The sequence below is a fragment of the Electrophorus electricus genome, chromosome 1 (assembly GCF_041902795.1).
Source record: "Electrophorus electricus isolate QZ-2024a chromosome 1, ASM4190279v1, whole genome shotgun sequence".
NCBI classification, from domain to species: Eukaryota; Metazoa; Chordata; class Actinopteri; order Gymnotiformes; family Gymnotidae; genus Electrophorus; species Electrophorus electricus.
The window spans coordinates 37388942-37404043 of record NC_137497.1 but is presented as its reverse complement, the minus strand read 5'-3'; the positions used below and the strand labels follow the sequence as shown (position 1 = coordinate 37404043).

Sequence of the window (15102 nt, the reverse complement as noted above, 5' to 3'; positions counted from 1 at the left end):
ATTTAAAAATTTTTTTAAGCCCGTTTTCTATTTACTAAGGGTCGAAGTCTTTTTTGCCCGCGAATCGTTAATCTTCTGAAAAAGATTGAATGGGTGACGTAGAGGAAGTGCCACCCCCTAGGAACTACTGCCTTCGAGTTCAGTTTCCAATTACAGCAGCTCGAGAAAAACCAGGCTGAATGAGGCGTCATGCGTTTGCGGCGGAGCAGGCTTCAGTTCTGCAAGACCGTACCAGGATCTGTAGCGGCTATCTTTTTCCAGACAAGTACTGGAACTGCTCCTTGCCAAAAACCGAGGTCAAGTCTGTTTTTCCCGTAGGGAAAACCGCTTTTCGAAAGCTCACTTCGTTGCTGGTTTCTCTTCCGTCTTTTTGGGACCCTAAATGCCAGTGGAATTATAATAGCCTCCAAGAAAAAAAGAAGCTTTTGCTACAACTGTCTTGGTTTTGTTTCATTGTGCGAGCGGCGTATTTTTTTCGGCGGAAAAGAACTTGACGAGACAATATTGCAATTCAACGGCCGGAGCATTGGAATACCGCTTGAATGATCTCAACTTTCATTACTAAAAGGGGCGTTGCATAAGGCTGCAAGCTGCGACTTGGGCATCCCTCCGCGCTGGCGGAGCTCTCGGCGGTCCCACTGCGAAGTGAACCGTCGCGGTCTTGTAAGCGTGCAGGATCACGTTAGATCAGATGCGGGTTTATAGGAGAAGTTGGGTAATTATTTCTCGTCGTCTGCGTTAGCGCGTATCAGATTAATGCATCGCGCAGTCGTTGCTCATCCCCCACTTGAGGTTAAAACAATACTGGCGTGTAAAATAATGGACAATGTGAATATTGCCTGATTGTTTTGGGATTTTTTTTCCTTCCAGTGAGCGATATTTTCAAATGGAAAGCGTATCTTGGGCTGTTTTTAAAATGTATTTTGAGTAACCCATTCTCCTTCGTACCTGCATCAGCTGAATTCATTGAATCAATATGGCAAATATAAGTCCCTATGATAGTCGGGATATCGTAGAGAAATATATTTATCACAAACTTTTAAAAACAGGATATGTGTGGGAGTTTCACCCCGCCGAAATTGAGGACGATTCTCCAAATAACGGATTAAGGGAAGTTATCGATCGGAGGCCCCGGGCCCCCTCGGGAGGCGAGGATCCCATGTGCCCGTTCCCCGACCGCCTCGCGCAACCTGACCCCCATGTAAGGCTGAACCGGATTTTGAGGGAGGCCGGGGATGAAATCGAGAGGATGTACCAGCGAGACTTCGTGGCGATGTCGGACCAATTGCATTTCACCCCGAGCACAGCACAGCGCAAGTTCACCGCAGTGATAGAGGAGCTGTTTAGTGACGGTGTAAACTGGGGTCGGATTGTGGCTTTCTTTGAATTTGGGGGGACAATGTGCGTAGAGAGCGTCAACCGAGAGATGGCTTCCCAGGTAGATAACATTGCACGCTGGATGACAGATTACCTAAATGGCCCATTGAAGAACTGGATCCAGGACAATGGTGGCTGGGTAAGTTTGTGGGGATTGCTACTAGCAGCTAGCTTTACCTATCACGTTACTTTTACATAGACCATGCGGCCTCTGAAATAAGGCAAAGGTCTCTTGGAGACTGTGCTCTTCTCTCGAAATTAACCACACACCCCCCACTCCATATGGAAAATGGAATTTAATTTTCTGTTCCCCATCACACATGTGCCTTGGCATCTGTTCTGTGATGGGTATTCTTGCGACCCACCCAGTCGAATGTGTTCGGTCTAAAGATTCTCAAGCTGTGGATGGTTCCAGTACTGTCTTACAGGCTGCCGTGACTCCCCTGGTTCTGCTATTCTCATATCCCTTTGAAACGTGGAAGACCTTCTTACCTTTGCTGTCCTCAGAGCCGTGAAGGGCCGCTGGCTGCTCTGCACCCTGCCCTTGCTGGCCAGATGTTTTGACGGAGCACGCGGTTATTTTCATTGCCTGGGATTTGCTTCTGGTTGAGCTGCTCCTTTGCGGGGAGACGTTGGCTCACTGCCTGGGGTTAGGGAATGAATGAAAAAGCCAGCCCGTCCCCAAACGCACACATTTTACGGTCAGATACGTAAGTGCTTCTGACGAGGTGGGGTTGGGGGGGGGGGGGGGGGTGAGCGTGCTGGGTTGCTGCGACCTGGTTCCTGCACTGCACTGGCGCTGTGCTGAATAATTAACTGCGTGGACTGAAGCAGCCCATCATGGATCTGTGCACTTTCATATGAGAGGATGAGACTCCGTGCACCATCTGGTTGTGCGGACCGCAGTAGCCTTGGAACTCTGGTCACACTAAGCTCCTTTTCATCCCAGAAAACCCCACGCAACTGGCTGTATGCATGGGAAAATCTCTAAGCATGACAGTGACACTACGTCGTATTGGAAAAATTAAATGATGTCAGCTGTAGCGTGAGCACATAGATGTTGTTTTCTTTACAGTTCTACGTAGACAGCATGCAGGTTAGCCTAGTTTCTGGGCTGGCCGGACAAGTGCCGCGCAGGTGGGAAGACAGTGGCCCAGACGGGCCATTATTCCTGTCTGGGCTGCATGTGGACCGGGGCAAAATTAATGACAGTCATTACTTATCTGAGTAACCTGCGGCAGATGTGTTAATGTGTGAAAGCCTCTCCTACAGAATGGGGCGTGGACAGAGGCTGCCGTCCAGAGGGAGGAGAAATGACCCGTCTGGGCAGACGGCACCCAGACATAGGTGTGCCTTTTGCCCTATTTGCTGTCTGCAGTCTTAGCACAGCAATTACATTAAAATAGTAATTGCAAATTATATTTGAGATGGCACATTGTGTTATTACAGGTGCAGGACTCTCTCTCTCTGTCTGTGTGTGTGTGTAAGTGCGCGAGTGGGTGTGTGCATGTAGACGTATGTCCAACTGACGAATGACTACTCAGCTGCAGCATTTGTTTATGTGAAGAGTCTGCAAGTAAATTAAGACACAGTTAGTAGAGAAGCCCTTTAATGAGGTTTTGACTTGTGGCTGCATTATTCACGAGGTCCATGGGCAATCACTTGTGTCCATGGGCGATCACTGGGTAATTTATTTTGTTTTGTCATGAAAAGCATGCGCAGAGTTTGTGCTAAGACTGATATTGTAGAGGGAATTAGGCTACACACATGGGGTATACGTTCCACACTTTGCGACTTTTAATTTACTCTTAGCGGCTTTGAAAATATGTGAGCTTTTTTTCCTGGGTCGAATGCTTGTGTGCGCTGCCTCCAGGGACTCTGGGTGTTTCTGGGTTCTTCAGCAGATGCTGGATTACTTTCGTGAGAGTCTGAGTTTTCTATCAACTTTTCAACCATGATCCATGTGGATTATGTTGCTCTTTTCAAAGAGGGCAATTGCTTCAGATGTGGTTTATATGTTAATTACAAGGTTTCTAAGCTAATGCTCAACCAGATAAACTGCCCATCGTGACTAAACTAAAAAAACTCATCACTTGTCTTCAGTTCATTTGAGAGTGATCTGTTTTTGCCAGTTGAAAAGCTAAAGTTATATACACAGCTGTAACTTAACATGTAAATAAATGTTATATTCAGGCCCTCTTGCTAACAAATGGAAGCATTTGCCGAGGCCAAATAACAGCACCTGCATGAAGTCTTTCTTGGAAAAAAAAGAATCATTGGAAAATCACACATGACTACGCACTAATGGTTCACTGGCTCAGTTTTTTGCTGCCTAATTTGAAAATATAAGAATTGTTTTTTATGTCGAGTACTTAAAATTCTGATTGCCTAATTATTTTTCTCAAGCATGCCACATACAAGAGGACTATTATTGGTTATTCATGGCCTCCAGTAAGGGATGCTAAAAATGAGCACAAAGGCCCTCTCATTTAGCCCTAAATTGGTCAAATAGCTTTGCTTTGCTGTCAGAAAGAAATGTCCTTTCCTCTTACCCTTAATGCCGATTTATCCGCCTTTTAAATTAATGCGATTCATTAATCCTTGGATAAAGCGGGCAGAATGAACGCAGAGTGTACATGACTCCACTGTGAAGTACCTTACTGTTTCATCACAGTCCCCCCACTCCCTGCTGGGCACATCCTTTTGGCCGGCATGCCTTTGGGACCTTCAACATACTTTGCTTCCTTTTTTGACTGAATTGGGAATGTAGCTAAGTTTAAGAATTTAAAAGGCCCATCTTTGGGTAGTACAAATTGCAGACCTGCTAACTGTAATGACACAGTTGGTGGGTGGTGCCAGCCAGGACCAAAGTGAAGGGTACTTTTGAATGAATGTCTGATGGACGTGGTCAGTGTGGTTCTTTTGAATGCCGTGAAGCTACTTGGTCTTGGGGGAGCTTGTCCACCAGCACTGCTAGTGACAGTCCCAACATTAAACCAGGGGAATGACCACCTGCTTTTGACTGATGCAGGTGAGTGGATATTGAAGAGTGATGGTTAGTCCTAGAGGTTTACCATAGTCCATTCTGGCCACAGAACTGAGTTTTCTATTGGCCTTGTCGCCTTGAATATAATGTATATATTGGAGATGGAAATTTAGAATTATGAATTGGTTCACTAAAAACTTAAATCACATACAAAATAAAATGTTTCTTCCTTTCTTATTCCCCAAATAGTTCAGAAACACCAGGCATTTGTAGATCATGAAGCATGAAACCTTGTAAGGTAATTGTTTTGAAGTTGTTTGCACTACAGGACCTTGGAGTAGGAAGGGGGGTGTTTCCTTAATACGTCTATGCCGCATAAGCCTAAATAGGTTTTGCTTTTTGCTACATAGGATTGTGGGTTTTGTAGTGCTCATTACCCTGGTTTCTTCACGGTTGCTGAATTGCATTTGATGTCTCCCTTCCCTTTTTGTATTTGCTATTGTTATAATTGGCCTGTTGCTAAACTACTGAACTACTAATTCTGTTAGCAGTTATAGACTTAGCCTTTCCACTGAACTGTCCTACTCAGTGAAAGGGCTGCAATTAACAATTCAGTCATAATGGAATTTTTGTTTTGCAAGCTTTTATAATACCATGTAGTATTATTATTTCAGTGCTGTATGTTTACATATTTTAGAATCAGAAATTTTATCTTTGTGGTCATTATAAAAAGTACCTAGAGAAACCCTTTTTTAACCTTCAATGGCAGATGCGAGCTTTCACTTTAATTTCATTGCTCGTTGGTTGATAATTAAATTAAATACCAAGTCAGTTTAATTATGAACATCCGTTTTACTGGGTGTTGTCAAAATATTCTGAAAAGAGTTTTGTTAAAAACTTACAAAAGGGACCATTACCCCGTCACGGCACAATGCAGCAAATGTCATTTAACTACTGAAAGCCATGCTTAAGTGAGGAAAAATGTATCTGTTTGCACTATTATGAGGGAATTCCTTGGTGCTGTTTAACAAATGCAGTGAAAACTCAATCCCCGTTTAGTCACTGAGCTGAAGAGGCAGCGATGGTGACTGTACTGAAGTTTGTTTAGTTGGGCTACAATTGCGTAGGTTCTCAACCCCCACCCAGCACACCTGTGGTTCTTTACGTTGCTCTGTGTGCGTTTGTGGAACTGGTGGCTCCTTGCCTCAGAGGCATGTTTGACCCCACCTGTGCCTTTTGTGGGCGGGCGTCGTGTTGGGGCATTTACTGAAGGCAGGCGAGGCACTTCAGAAGTGCCGCTGCAGCACTGCCATTGGTGCTGCTAAACCTGGGCCCCATACGCTCCTTTCATGTGCCATTTCTCTGAAAGTGATGTAGACACTGAACGCAGAATGTGAAAAGATTTTTTTTTAAAGGCAAAGAAAGAAGAGAGAAAGAAAGTGAGAGGGTTTTTTTTTTGTTTTTTTTTGTTGTTGTTGTTGTTTTTTGTCTTTTCTGATGGTTTGTAATGGCTTCAAACAGACCTGGTGTGCTGAAAGCTGGCGCAGGCTGTGATGGTCGGGTGAATGGGGTACAGGAGGGCAAAAGATGCGCGGGAACAGGAAAGAAAAGCTGGAGACAGCAAAGGGAAAAAAGGAAAGAGAGAGGAAAAAAAAAAAAAGCTAGCTGGCCAGGATGAATGAAGGAGGAGAGAAACTGTTTATTTTTGTTGCTTCCTGCCCAGCTGCTGGTGTAGGGTGTGTCACCTTCTCCTGAGGGGCAAGGGGGAGCTCTAGAAAGTCTGAGAGCTGATTGGCTGTTGCAGGGTCACCTGATGCCATGTACCTTAAGGACTGACGGCAAAGGGCTTGGTTTACAAAAAAGGTGCGTGAATTCCCTGCCAGGGGGATATCCTTCATGCCTTTGTGTTTTCTTACACGCACGGAGACGCACACACGCACACACACACCCACCCACCCTTTTGGAAGTATGTAGAAATTGAATGGAAATATCCACTGTTAATGAAACCATCAAAATGAACCCACGAACGCTGCAAACAGCAGCCCAATGTCTTTTGATTTGCATCTTCAGCTTGTTTCTGTTCTGAACAAAGGCGTAGATCAGAGACGGCGAGGACAAATTGGATGTGATGGACGCGCTCAGCAGAAAGTGAGAGCCGAGTGTGGGGAGGGGAAAAAAATAAACACCTACGGCTACAGACGTTTAAAGAGCACCGAAGCATCCCTTATCCTTTATCTCAGTCTTCTCACTTTAACTCAGTGAAACCAGCTTTGAGTCAGAAAAAATAACCCTGAGTAAAAACTGAAATGGCCCTTTTTTATGTGTTAGTCACCCATTTCCTTGAACAGGTCACAGCCTTGGAGAGAAAGTTGCTGGGACTACCCCCGTCTCTCCAAGCACATGGTCCCTTTGACACAGATGGGCTTCGATGGTGCATGTGTGATGCTGGTGGTTTTTGAGCAACGTGACTCACAGCTGATGGAGGTTTTGAGCTCTGCAGATCTGGCTGAGGGGAGGACTTGGGCAGTGGGCACTGACTGCACTCTCGACGCTTATTAGCCTGGGAATCCAGAAGTTAATCACAGATAATTGCAAGAAATTGAGTTGCAAACTATTTAAAGTGGCTGGCTTGGTGGGTGTGTGTGTGTGTGTGTGTGTGTGTGTGTGTGTGTGTGTGTGTGTGTGTTTGTTATTGTTGAGGTGGTGTTCAGACTGGGATTTTGGGTTGTTGGTGTGAAATATGTTTGTCTTGGAGCACAATTTTTAAAAAACTTTGTATAAGATGATTTTTGGAACTGGTGACTGATCAAAGTGATGGGTTGTGTTGATCAGAAGAGCATAATATTAGTTTTGAACGTTATTTGCCTTTGATGCTGCAATGGTGTTTTTTTTGGCTTTTGTAATTGGATCGTGCAGGTTCTGGTCTGTGCCAGCTCCACAGACCCTCAGACAGCATCAATAGATCAGAGCCCCAGCATGACCAATAGAAAGAGGATCTACACATATGTCCTCAGTTCTAATTCATAAGACTGAGGCATCTGTCTGGCCTGGACAATTCATTGGGGAAAGTGCCCCTCAGCCTAGACATATTAGGATAATGACACAATCATTATCTCCTCACAGTGCTGCTTTTTTTTGTTTGTTTTTTTGTTTTTTTTTTCTGTCTGGACACAGGGAACAGTGTGCCAAAAAACCTGATGGCTGCATCCATCTCATTGCTCCAGTGCATCAACAAGTATTCCCCTCCTGCCAACTGGCGCACAGACCTCTGTGTGTGAGCGTGTACAAGTCTTGCTATGAGTGGTGAATTCACGTGCTGCATCTTTTAGCTCAGACCAAGGCATTCTGATACCTTTCACTGACTAAGACGGTCTAGGACACTACCTAATACTTTTGTGAAGAAAGGGACTTTCTCTCTGATGCAGCTTTGTCAGACAGACAAAAGGGAATCAGATTTATATATATAAAAAAATTCCAGGCTGAATGGTTCAGCCTGTCTTTCAGTGATGTCTGATTCAACCTCCTACACAGATGTCAGCTTTGACAGTTGGCTCAGAGTGGCATTTTACAGTAAATCCACATCCCCCTGTTGCGCGCACGCACACACACACACGCGCGCACACACACACTCACTCTTAGACACACATCATCCGTTCGCCAAAAAGGATACAAAAGACACACACTTACAAAGGCACACAAGCAGGCCAGAGGCTCATATTGAAGCACAAAATGTAAACAGAACCCTATAGCTCTTTAGCTACATGGCTAAGCTTCTCTGCCTTTTGCTGCTGGCCTTAAGTCGTGGGAGTTTGTGTAGGCAAGTCAGGGGATTGCTAATGGAATTAGCTTGGGATCAGTGTATGGATTTCTTTCTGTCCTTCAGATGTGCTGAATACCACAGTCTGTCTGCTGTTTCTCAGTGTCCCTTGGTCTCTCCTCCTTCCTCTGGCTTGTTTTCCTTGTCTGCTCCATACTGGTTTTAACATTTTTCTGAAGACTTTGAACCAAAGCCCTTCTCTATGCTCTTATTTTGTTAAAAATAATTTTGGTAGTATGGCACTTTTTAAATGTAAAAGTTTTTTAAGCTTGTGTATGGTTGCCGATTACCTTAAATACAGAGGCGATATATTGGAGATCGAGCTCATTCAGTACCAGTGGCCTTTATTTCTCTCGCTAGGTCTTGCGCCTTTGTGGAGGAGGGCCTATATTAAGAGCAGTGGCTCTTTTGAGTCCTTTGTCTGTGAGTGGCTTGGACGCGTGGCCAGGCACGGCTGCATCTCCCCTGGTGCTTCTTTTGTCTGGAGCGAGCAGATTCTTGGTGGCCTCCGGAGCAGCGACATGCCAGAGCCAAGCGCCCCCACCCCAGTACCTCCGGGTCGGCCCTGGCTCCCTTGCCTGCCATCTGCTGAGCCTTTTGCACCCGGCACCACAAGCCCTGTGACCCCCCCCCCCCCCAAACACTTCTTGCTAGTGGTTATCTGCGAGCCAGTGCGCCCGCATGTGTGCACACGTGTACACATGCAGCAGTGTGTGCACGCGGCTGTGAGTGGGCACACGCGAGTGTGTGTGGGTGCACGTGGGTGCGTGTGTGTGTGTGTGTGTGTGTGTGTGTGTGTGTGTGTGTGTGTGTGTGTGTGTGTGTGTGTGTGTGTGTGCACACTAGCGAATCTGCAGGTGTATGCAGGTGTGCGTGTGCTTCCTATTCGCAAGCCTGGCTCAGGTGCAGTGTTCGGCTTCCCCTCTGAGCACACCTCGCCGTTCTCAGGCTGCTGTTGGACTGTCTGTACTCTGATTAGCGGGAATAACGAGTGGGAGTGGTGGAGGAGGCCCAGGAGCCTCTGGTGCAAGTTAATAAGCTCTTATTTCCTGATAGCAGCAAGCGGGAGCTGTGCTGATGCCAGATATGGCAGAATCAAAGCTGGAATAAGTCAAACAGTAATGATCTATTTTAGGTTCATCCGTTACCAGATGAATTATTTATAGGCTTGGGGGGTGAGGCAATCACTCTCTTTTAACATTACACATACTTATGCTTGACACTCAGGCTAATCCTTTGCAAAGGCCTTGTGTTCAGCTGTTAAACTGACCACTTTCAGGTCTGGTGAGTATAGCATTTACTCTGGTAACACAATCTAGCATCTAGAACAAAGCAGAATCACTGCCTATGGAAGTGGTGTGGGCCAATGAGATGTAAGGTTTTTTTTGCCGACTTACTTTTGGGTGGGGGCATGCATCCTTGCTAGCCCTGATGCATAGCTTAGCCTTGTCTGTTCTGTTTGTGCTGCATATTTGATGCAGCAGACATTATTGGTGCTAAATTGCCTTCCCTCTCTTTAGAGCCCTTAGGCTTCAACTTGGCTTCAGCTTGGTTGGCGGTTTGGCTCTTTTGTTAGCTGCCGTGCATGAGGTGACCCCTCCACTGGTACTGTCCTTGGCAAATTTGACATTTCTATGGCATCAGTTACCAAGGATGCTGGGAGAGTATATACACACACACACACACACACACACATACGTATGTTTATTTAGTGGCCACATAGAGAATACCTCTGGTCCCTGAACTGTCCATCACCTCAGGCTGTGGTGGTGTATAGGAATCTGATGTCTTGCCATGGGAGTCATCTCAGAGAACTTGGGGCATCTTCATCTCTTTGGTGCCACGGGGATTTCCTGGATTATGTGATGGTCACGGCGTGGCTTGGGGAACAGGCTCATCACAAAGGCCATCTGTCCGTCTGACGTCGTGCACTCCACCGCACCACCATCCCAGCAATTCGGAGACCGTACCACGTGCGGCTCGGAGCGCCGTGGCTTAAACAGGGGGCTTTTGTGTGGCCCTCCACACTGCTCATGCAGCCCGGGGCTTTGAGCGGACCCATCACCAGTCAGATGTTTCGCTGTTGACAACCTCACCTTGAGGACTACCGGCAAGTGGTGCGTGTTCTGTAATGCACTTCTGTTACTGACAGTGATGACGGTTAACATATCAGGAGGGCTAATGGTACTTTCTTTTGGGAAGAATAAGGAGTGCGGGATCCTCATGAAATTATAACAGGCTTAAGGGGGGTTCTAAAGATCCAAATTGCACTGTGAATGGGTGACACTCAGGGGAGGACTCCTTTTGTTTGCGTGCCTTCAGAATCCGGTCCAGAACTTCCTGGTGAGCCCATGTTCCACTTAGACATTACTACGGCCACGCGTTGAGCCTGGTGAGATCAACACCTGCTTAAGCAAGATGTTCGATGGTAGTATGCTTGCAGGGCGTCCGAAAAGCTGCCCCACCAGCTGCCTCGCCTCACCCCACCCCACCCCCTCCCTCTCCATCCAGACCTGTCAGGGCCCTGTGATTGTGGCAGACAGGGACGGAAGCTCGCGGGGCGGAGCCGCACTCACCTGTGTGATGAGAAGAGACGAGGCACACAAGCTGTCATGATGCACCGTAGTGGGGATGTCTGGGTAGATGAGCACATACTTTTCTCGGGCAGTGGCGCGTGCACTCCATCTCCATGGTGCTTGGTAGGCAGAGAACAGGCATTTCCTCAATGAAACTGTGACGACAGAGTCCTGTCATGGGGCCGTTGCTTGCTCTAGCAGTGTTTGGACTGGACCTTGAGCACGTCCGCGTTACTCAATTTGGCCTTCTGAAGCACACTGCACCATGGGAAGGGAAAAGCACAGGGAATAATTTCAGAACAGGGGAACATTCCACCATTCAGACCATATTCCTTTAGTTGCTAGACCTCAGAATGTGTGTAGTGTGCTGAGTGTTTAGTCCCTACTGAACTTTGGTTTACTTGGAGTTTTGTGTTTCTTGTCAGTGGGAGATATTGGAGATCACTGCAGCAATAAACAAGTAGCATAGATTTCTGGAATCTTCATCATGGCTTAAGTAAGACAAGGTTCTTCATTTTTACAAACATTTTTGTTGCATATACAATTGTGGAAATATTTTAATGGAATATGAAAATCTATATTAAGCATAACCATCCCTTTTTTTTACATTTTTATTTATTTATTTATTTATTTTTAAGTGTAACCGTCACTTTTGGCAGCGTTTGCTAGATCTCATGATGACAGTAACTTGAACACGAAGGGCAAATTTCCTTGAGGAAATGCAGCAGGCACTAAAGTGCAGCTCCGAGGTTTGGCCAGGCTCTGGGCTCTGAGCCAGACGCAGAGCAGCTCTGCTCTTCCGCCCGTCTCGACGGCCTTGGGGTTAATGCAATCATACAGTGACACTCGGCTACAAACGAGGCCCAGGGGTGCCGCGCCGGCTCCGGGCTCAGACCGGCCACTCTGAGCCATTGATGTGGCATGAGGAAGGGATTTTCTGGCTCTGCCCTCTTGCAACGCCGCACTCAGCCCTGGCTGGCCAGAAGCACCCACCCGTATGACGCACGTGCTCCATATCGTGCGAAGATGCATACAATGTGGAAGCAGAGGCTCTCGCGTGCACATACACGACCCGACACGCACACGGCTGTGGCTGGGGGTCTGAGGAGCGTTGCTGTGTAGTGGCACGGGTGACGACATGAAGGGAAAGGCCAAGAGGGAGAAACCATGAGCGAGAGACAAATGGAACAAATGCAACAAAATGAGAGAGAGAGAAACCTAGCAACAGAACCAGCCACACCTCAGCTGAGCGCTCTGCATTCCGTGCTTGTTCTCCAGAGCCGTTGCTGGGGTAGCCGTTGCTGGGGTAGCTGGGGTTTTTTTCCTCATGCTTTGAGCAGAGGGCCTGCAGGACAGATCTCTAACACAGCTCTGTGGAGAAACTACGGCTTCTCCTGCTCTCCTCGGCTACAGACACTCGCAAAGTCAACTGACATTTACTGTTCTCAATGACTCTCGCCATTTCTTGAGAATCTCAGAAACGCTCTTCTGTATGTTCTGGTTGAGAGGGTGCTGCTACTCATTCCATCAGCCATGGGACTAATGACTTCCGCACCACAGAGGAAGCCCAACGAGAGGAGTGTGGCATGGAACCTTGACCTCAGTCTTGTAACTTCTCTACAAATTCTGACACACACACACCCAACTGTAGCTAGTCCGGCTTCCTTCTATTGACTCTAACCAATGGGACCATTGTTGCTTAAGGTGTGGCATTTTGTCATTGGATTCACAATATGCTGCCACCGCCTTGTTTTGCACAATCAACTGGAAATATCTGACACTTCTACCTATATTACTTCACTTCTAAAAATGCCGCTCTCATTCGTCTGGTCCCTGTTCGGGGTAAAAACATCTGGCATTGCCGCATGACAGACAGGTGGCTTCTTTAATGTTTAATGATGACCAGTGGGACCTGGTTTAAACCAGTGGTGTTCAGTCCAAGGGAATGTCTGTCCTGTCTAATGGCGGTTTAACTTGCATTTATCATTAACCCAAAAGTTATACGAACGAGTATGTAATGGAGGCTGTGATCAAAAGACGGCTCGATTTTCGGCATGAAAACGCTGTGGTGCTTGACACTCATCTTGAAAGTGTAAATTAACTCCCACTATGTCTGTATGTCTTTTTCGATGTATTCAGAGGTTTCAAAACTTGATTTCGAAAAAGAGGCCAAAAATACTGTTTTGACGCGAATGCAAATGAATGCAAAGGTAAAAATCCCCAGTTTAGATGAGGGTGCCATGTTTTAACAGCTAGACGAACGGCAAGATTGAAAGTCCCCTTGGTATTCCCCCTGCAAAAGGAGAAACAAATCAGATCCAGACCAACTGACAGGCCTCGCAGGGTATATTAGATTGCCAAATAACTGAAAACAAACCTGAGTTTGGAGATAATTCAAAACAAAAGCAACTTCATGTATCAGAACAGGGCATGGAGGTTTTTATTGGTTTCCTGGGTATGTTTTATAAGGACAATGAAACAAATTTTGAGTGTGGCTTAAATTCTGCTTTCCAAATGACTACTGCAACTGACTGTAAATGTTTCATGGAAAATGTTGACCCCACCCAGCCAATCAGCTGTATACTGATTTAGCCCCAAGAAAAAAAGTTACACAAGAATGTTTGCTTTTTTTACATTTCTTACCTAAAGTGGTTTCATCCGAGATCATGCTTGAACCAGTTTTGCACTGGCTCAGAGCACTAGAGTCTTCAAATCAAACATTAAAGCAGCCAACTTTGAAATGAAACATTTAATGCATACAAGTTTCAAACGGGCAACAAATGCTGAATATTAAACTAAAAAATTGAACAAATGGCTTCCCATTAAACAAACAGCTACAGTGCATATGTACACCACTTCTCTCCTTAAGGCAGTGGAACGTGGGCTTTCATCACTTGAGGTAGTATTTTCCCTTTGCTCAGCAGGTTAGAAAAGACATGCCAGTGCAAATAAAGGAGACGGCTTGTTAGAGAAAATTGTTTGTTCCATACTTTTATCTGGCAGTGAGGTCACTGCCGCTGCCATGGCCTTTGTGTTGCCGTAAAGTTGCTTTATCAAGGAATACGAGCTGATTGTAGACGCCGCCTCTATCAAAAGTGCGGAACAGGAGCTCAGGGGCATGTTGGACCGCCTGGTGTTATTGTTCAGGCTGGAAAGAGATAAGTTTGGGGAAAGAGCTGCCTTTCTCACTAATTGGCTTTGTTGGCTTCTGGACAGCTTGTTAGAGCCTCCAGATAATTGTGACGCGCAGTGCCGAGCCAATGCTGTTACAGTCACATTACTGTTGTGACACACCAGTGAGCTACAAGTGGATTTCATCTGAGAGAATTTTGTCTTTTAATGAAGACTCACTGTACCTTTTTTCATGTAAGCCAAAATTACCAAGCGGTGTAGGTGTGCGTGTGTTTGGGACAGGGTCAATAGTGTCACTGATCAATAATTGATTAGCCATTCTAAAGTTGACTGCTGGCTTATTTTGCAGCCGCAGAGAAGGGTAATCCCATTCTCTCTCTTTTTGTCTCAGCCTTCATGGAACTTTCCTACTTAAATGTTACCCTTAGGGTAACAAAGCCAGATTGTCTCACGCCCACATCACTACATTCCTGCCATACTTCTCCCCGAGGCCAGGGTGAGATCAGCTGAGAGAAAGAGAGAGAGAGAGAGAGAGAGAGATATCATTGAACTCTTTCCCGTTTCCAATATGAGGAGGAAAAGGCGTGCTAGACGTGCGTGTGGGTGGGTGGGTGCATGCGTGCGTGCGTGTGGGTGGCTGTTGTATTCGGGCAGGCGTGGGTGTTTTGGGGAAGTTGGGGGTGGAGAAGGAGAGAGCTGATTACAGAGCAGTTGGGGTAGGAAAGAGGGGGGGCTGTCTGGCAAACACACTTGTAGAAGGGCCTCATCTCATGCAGTCCGTGAGCTAACGCTGGAAAAATGTTTTTTTTTTTTGTTTTTTTTTCCCTTTTCTTTGCGGGGCCAAGCTGTTGGGTGGGTGTTGGTGTTGGGGTGGAGAGCTGTGTCTCCACCACCCATGCAGTTTCTCTTTCCCCTTCGTTCTTAATCTTTCACCGCCACCCCCTGCTCACCGACCACCCACTTCCACTCCCCGCCATTTCTTATTTTTATTTTTTGGACATCCAATGTTTCTTCCATCCTGCCATGCTGGTCGGTGGATGTTCTGGGGTGGGTGGGCTTTTGTCTCTGTGGGTTAGTTCAGTCGAGCCTTCTTAGTCCCCTTCTCTCGCCCCCTTCCTCTCCGTCATCGGGAGCTGGCTCAGGAGCGCCGCTGAAAGAATGTAACCCCGGCAGTCCTGCTGGAATGGCTTATGGCGGAGAGAGAGCCGTCAGGA

At 46.5% G+C, this 15102-nt stretch overlaps 1 protein-coding gene across 1 annotated transcript in view; it reads left to right on the top strand.

The window, feature by feature from the left end:
• Positions 1-149: 149 nt before the first annotated feature.
• Positions 150-15102, top strand: part of bcl2a (BCL2 apoptosis regulator a) — a 40293-nt gene continuing 25340 nt past the window's right edge. Inside the window, exon 1 of the mRNA XM_027004357.3 lies at positions 150-1516. Within this exon, the coding sequence (XP_026860158.1) occupies positions 977-1516 (540 nt within the window). The 5' untranslated portion in view covers positions 150-976. The remainder of the gene's footprint in view (positions 1517-15102) is intronic.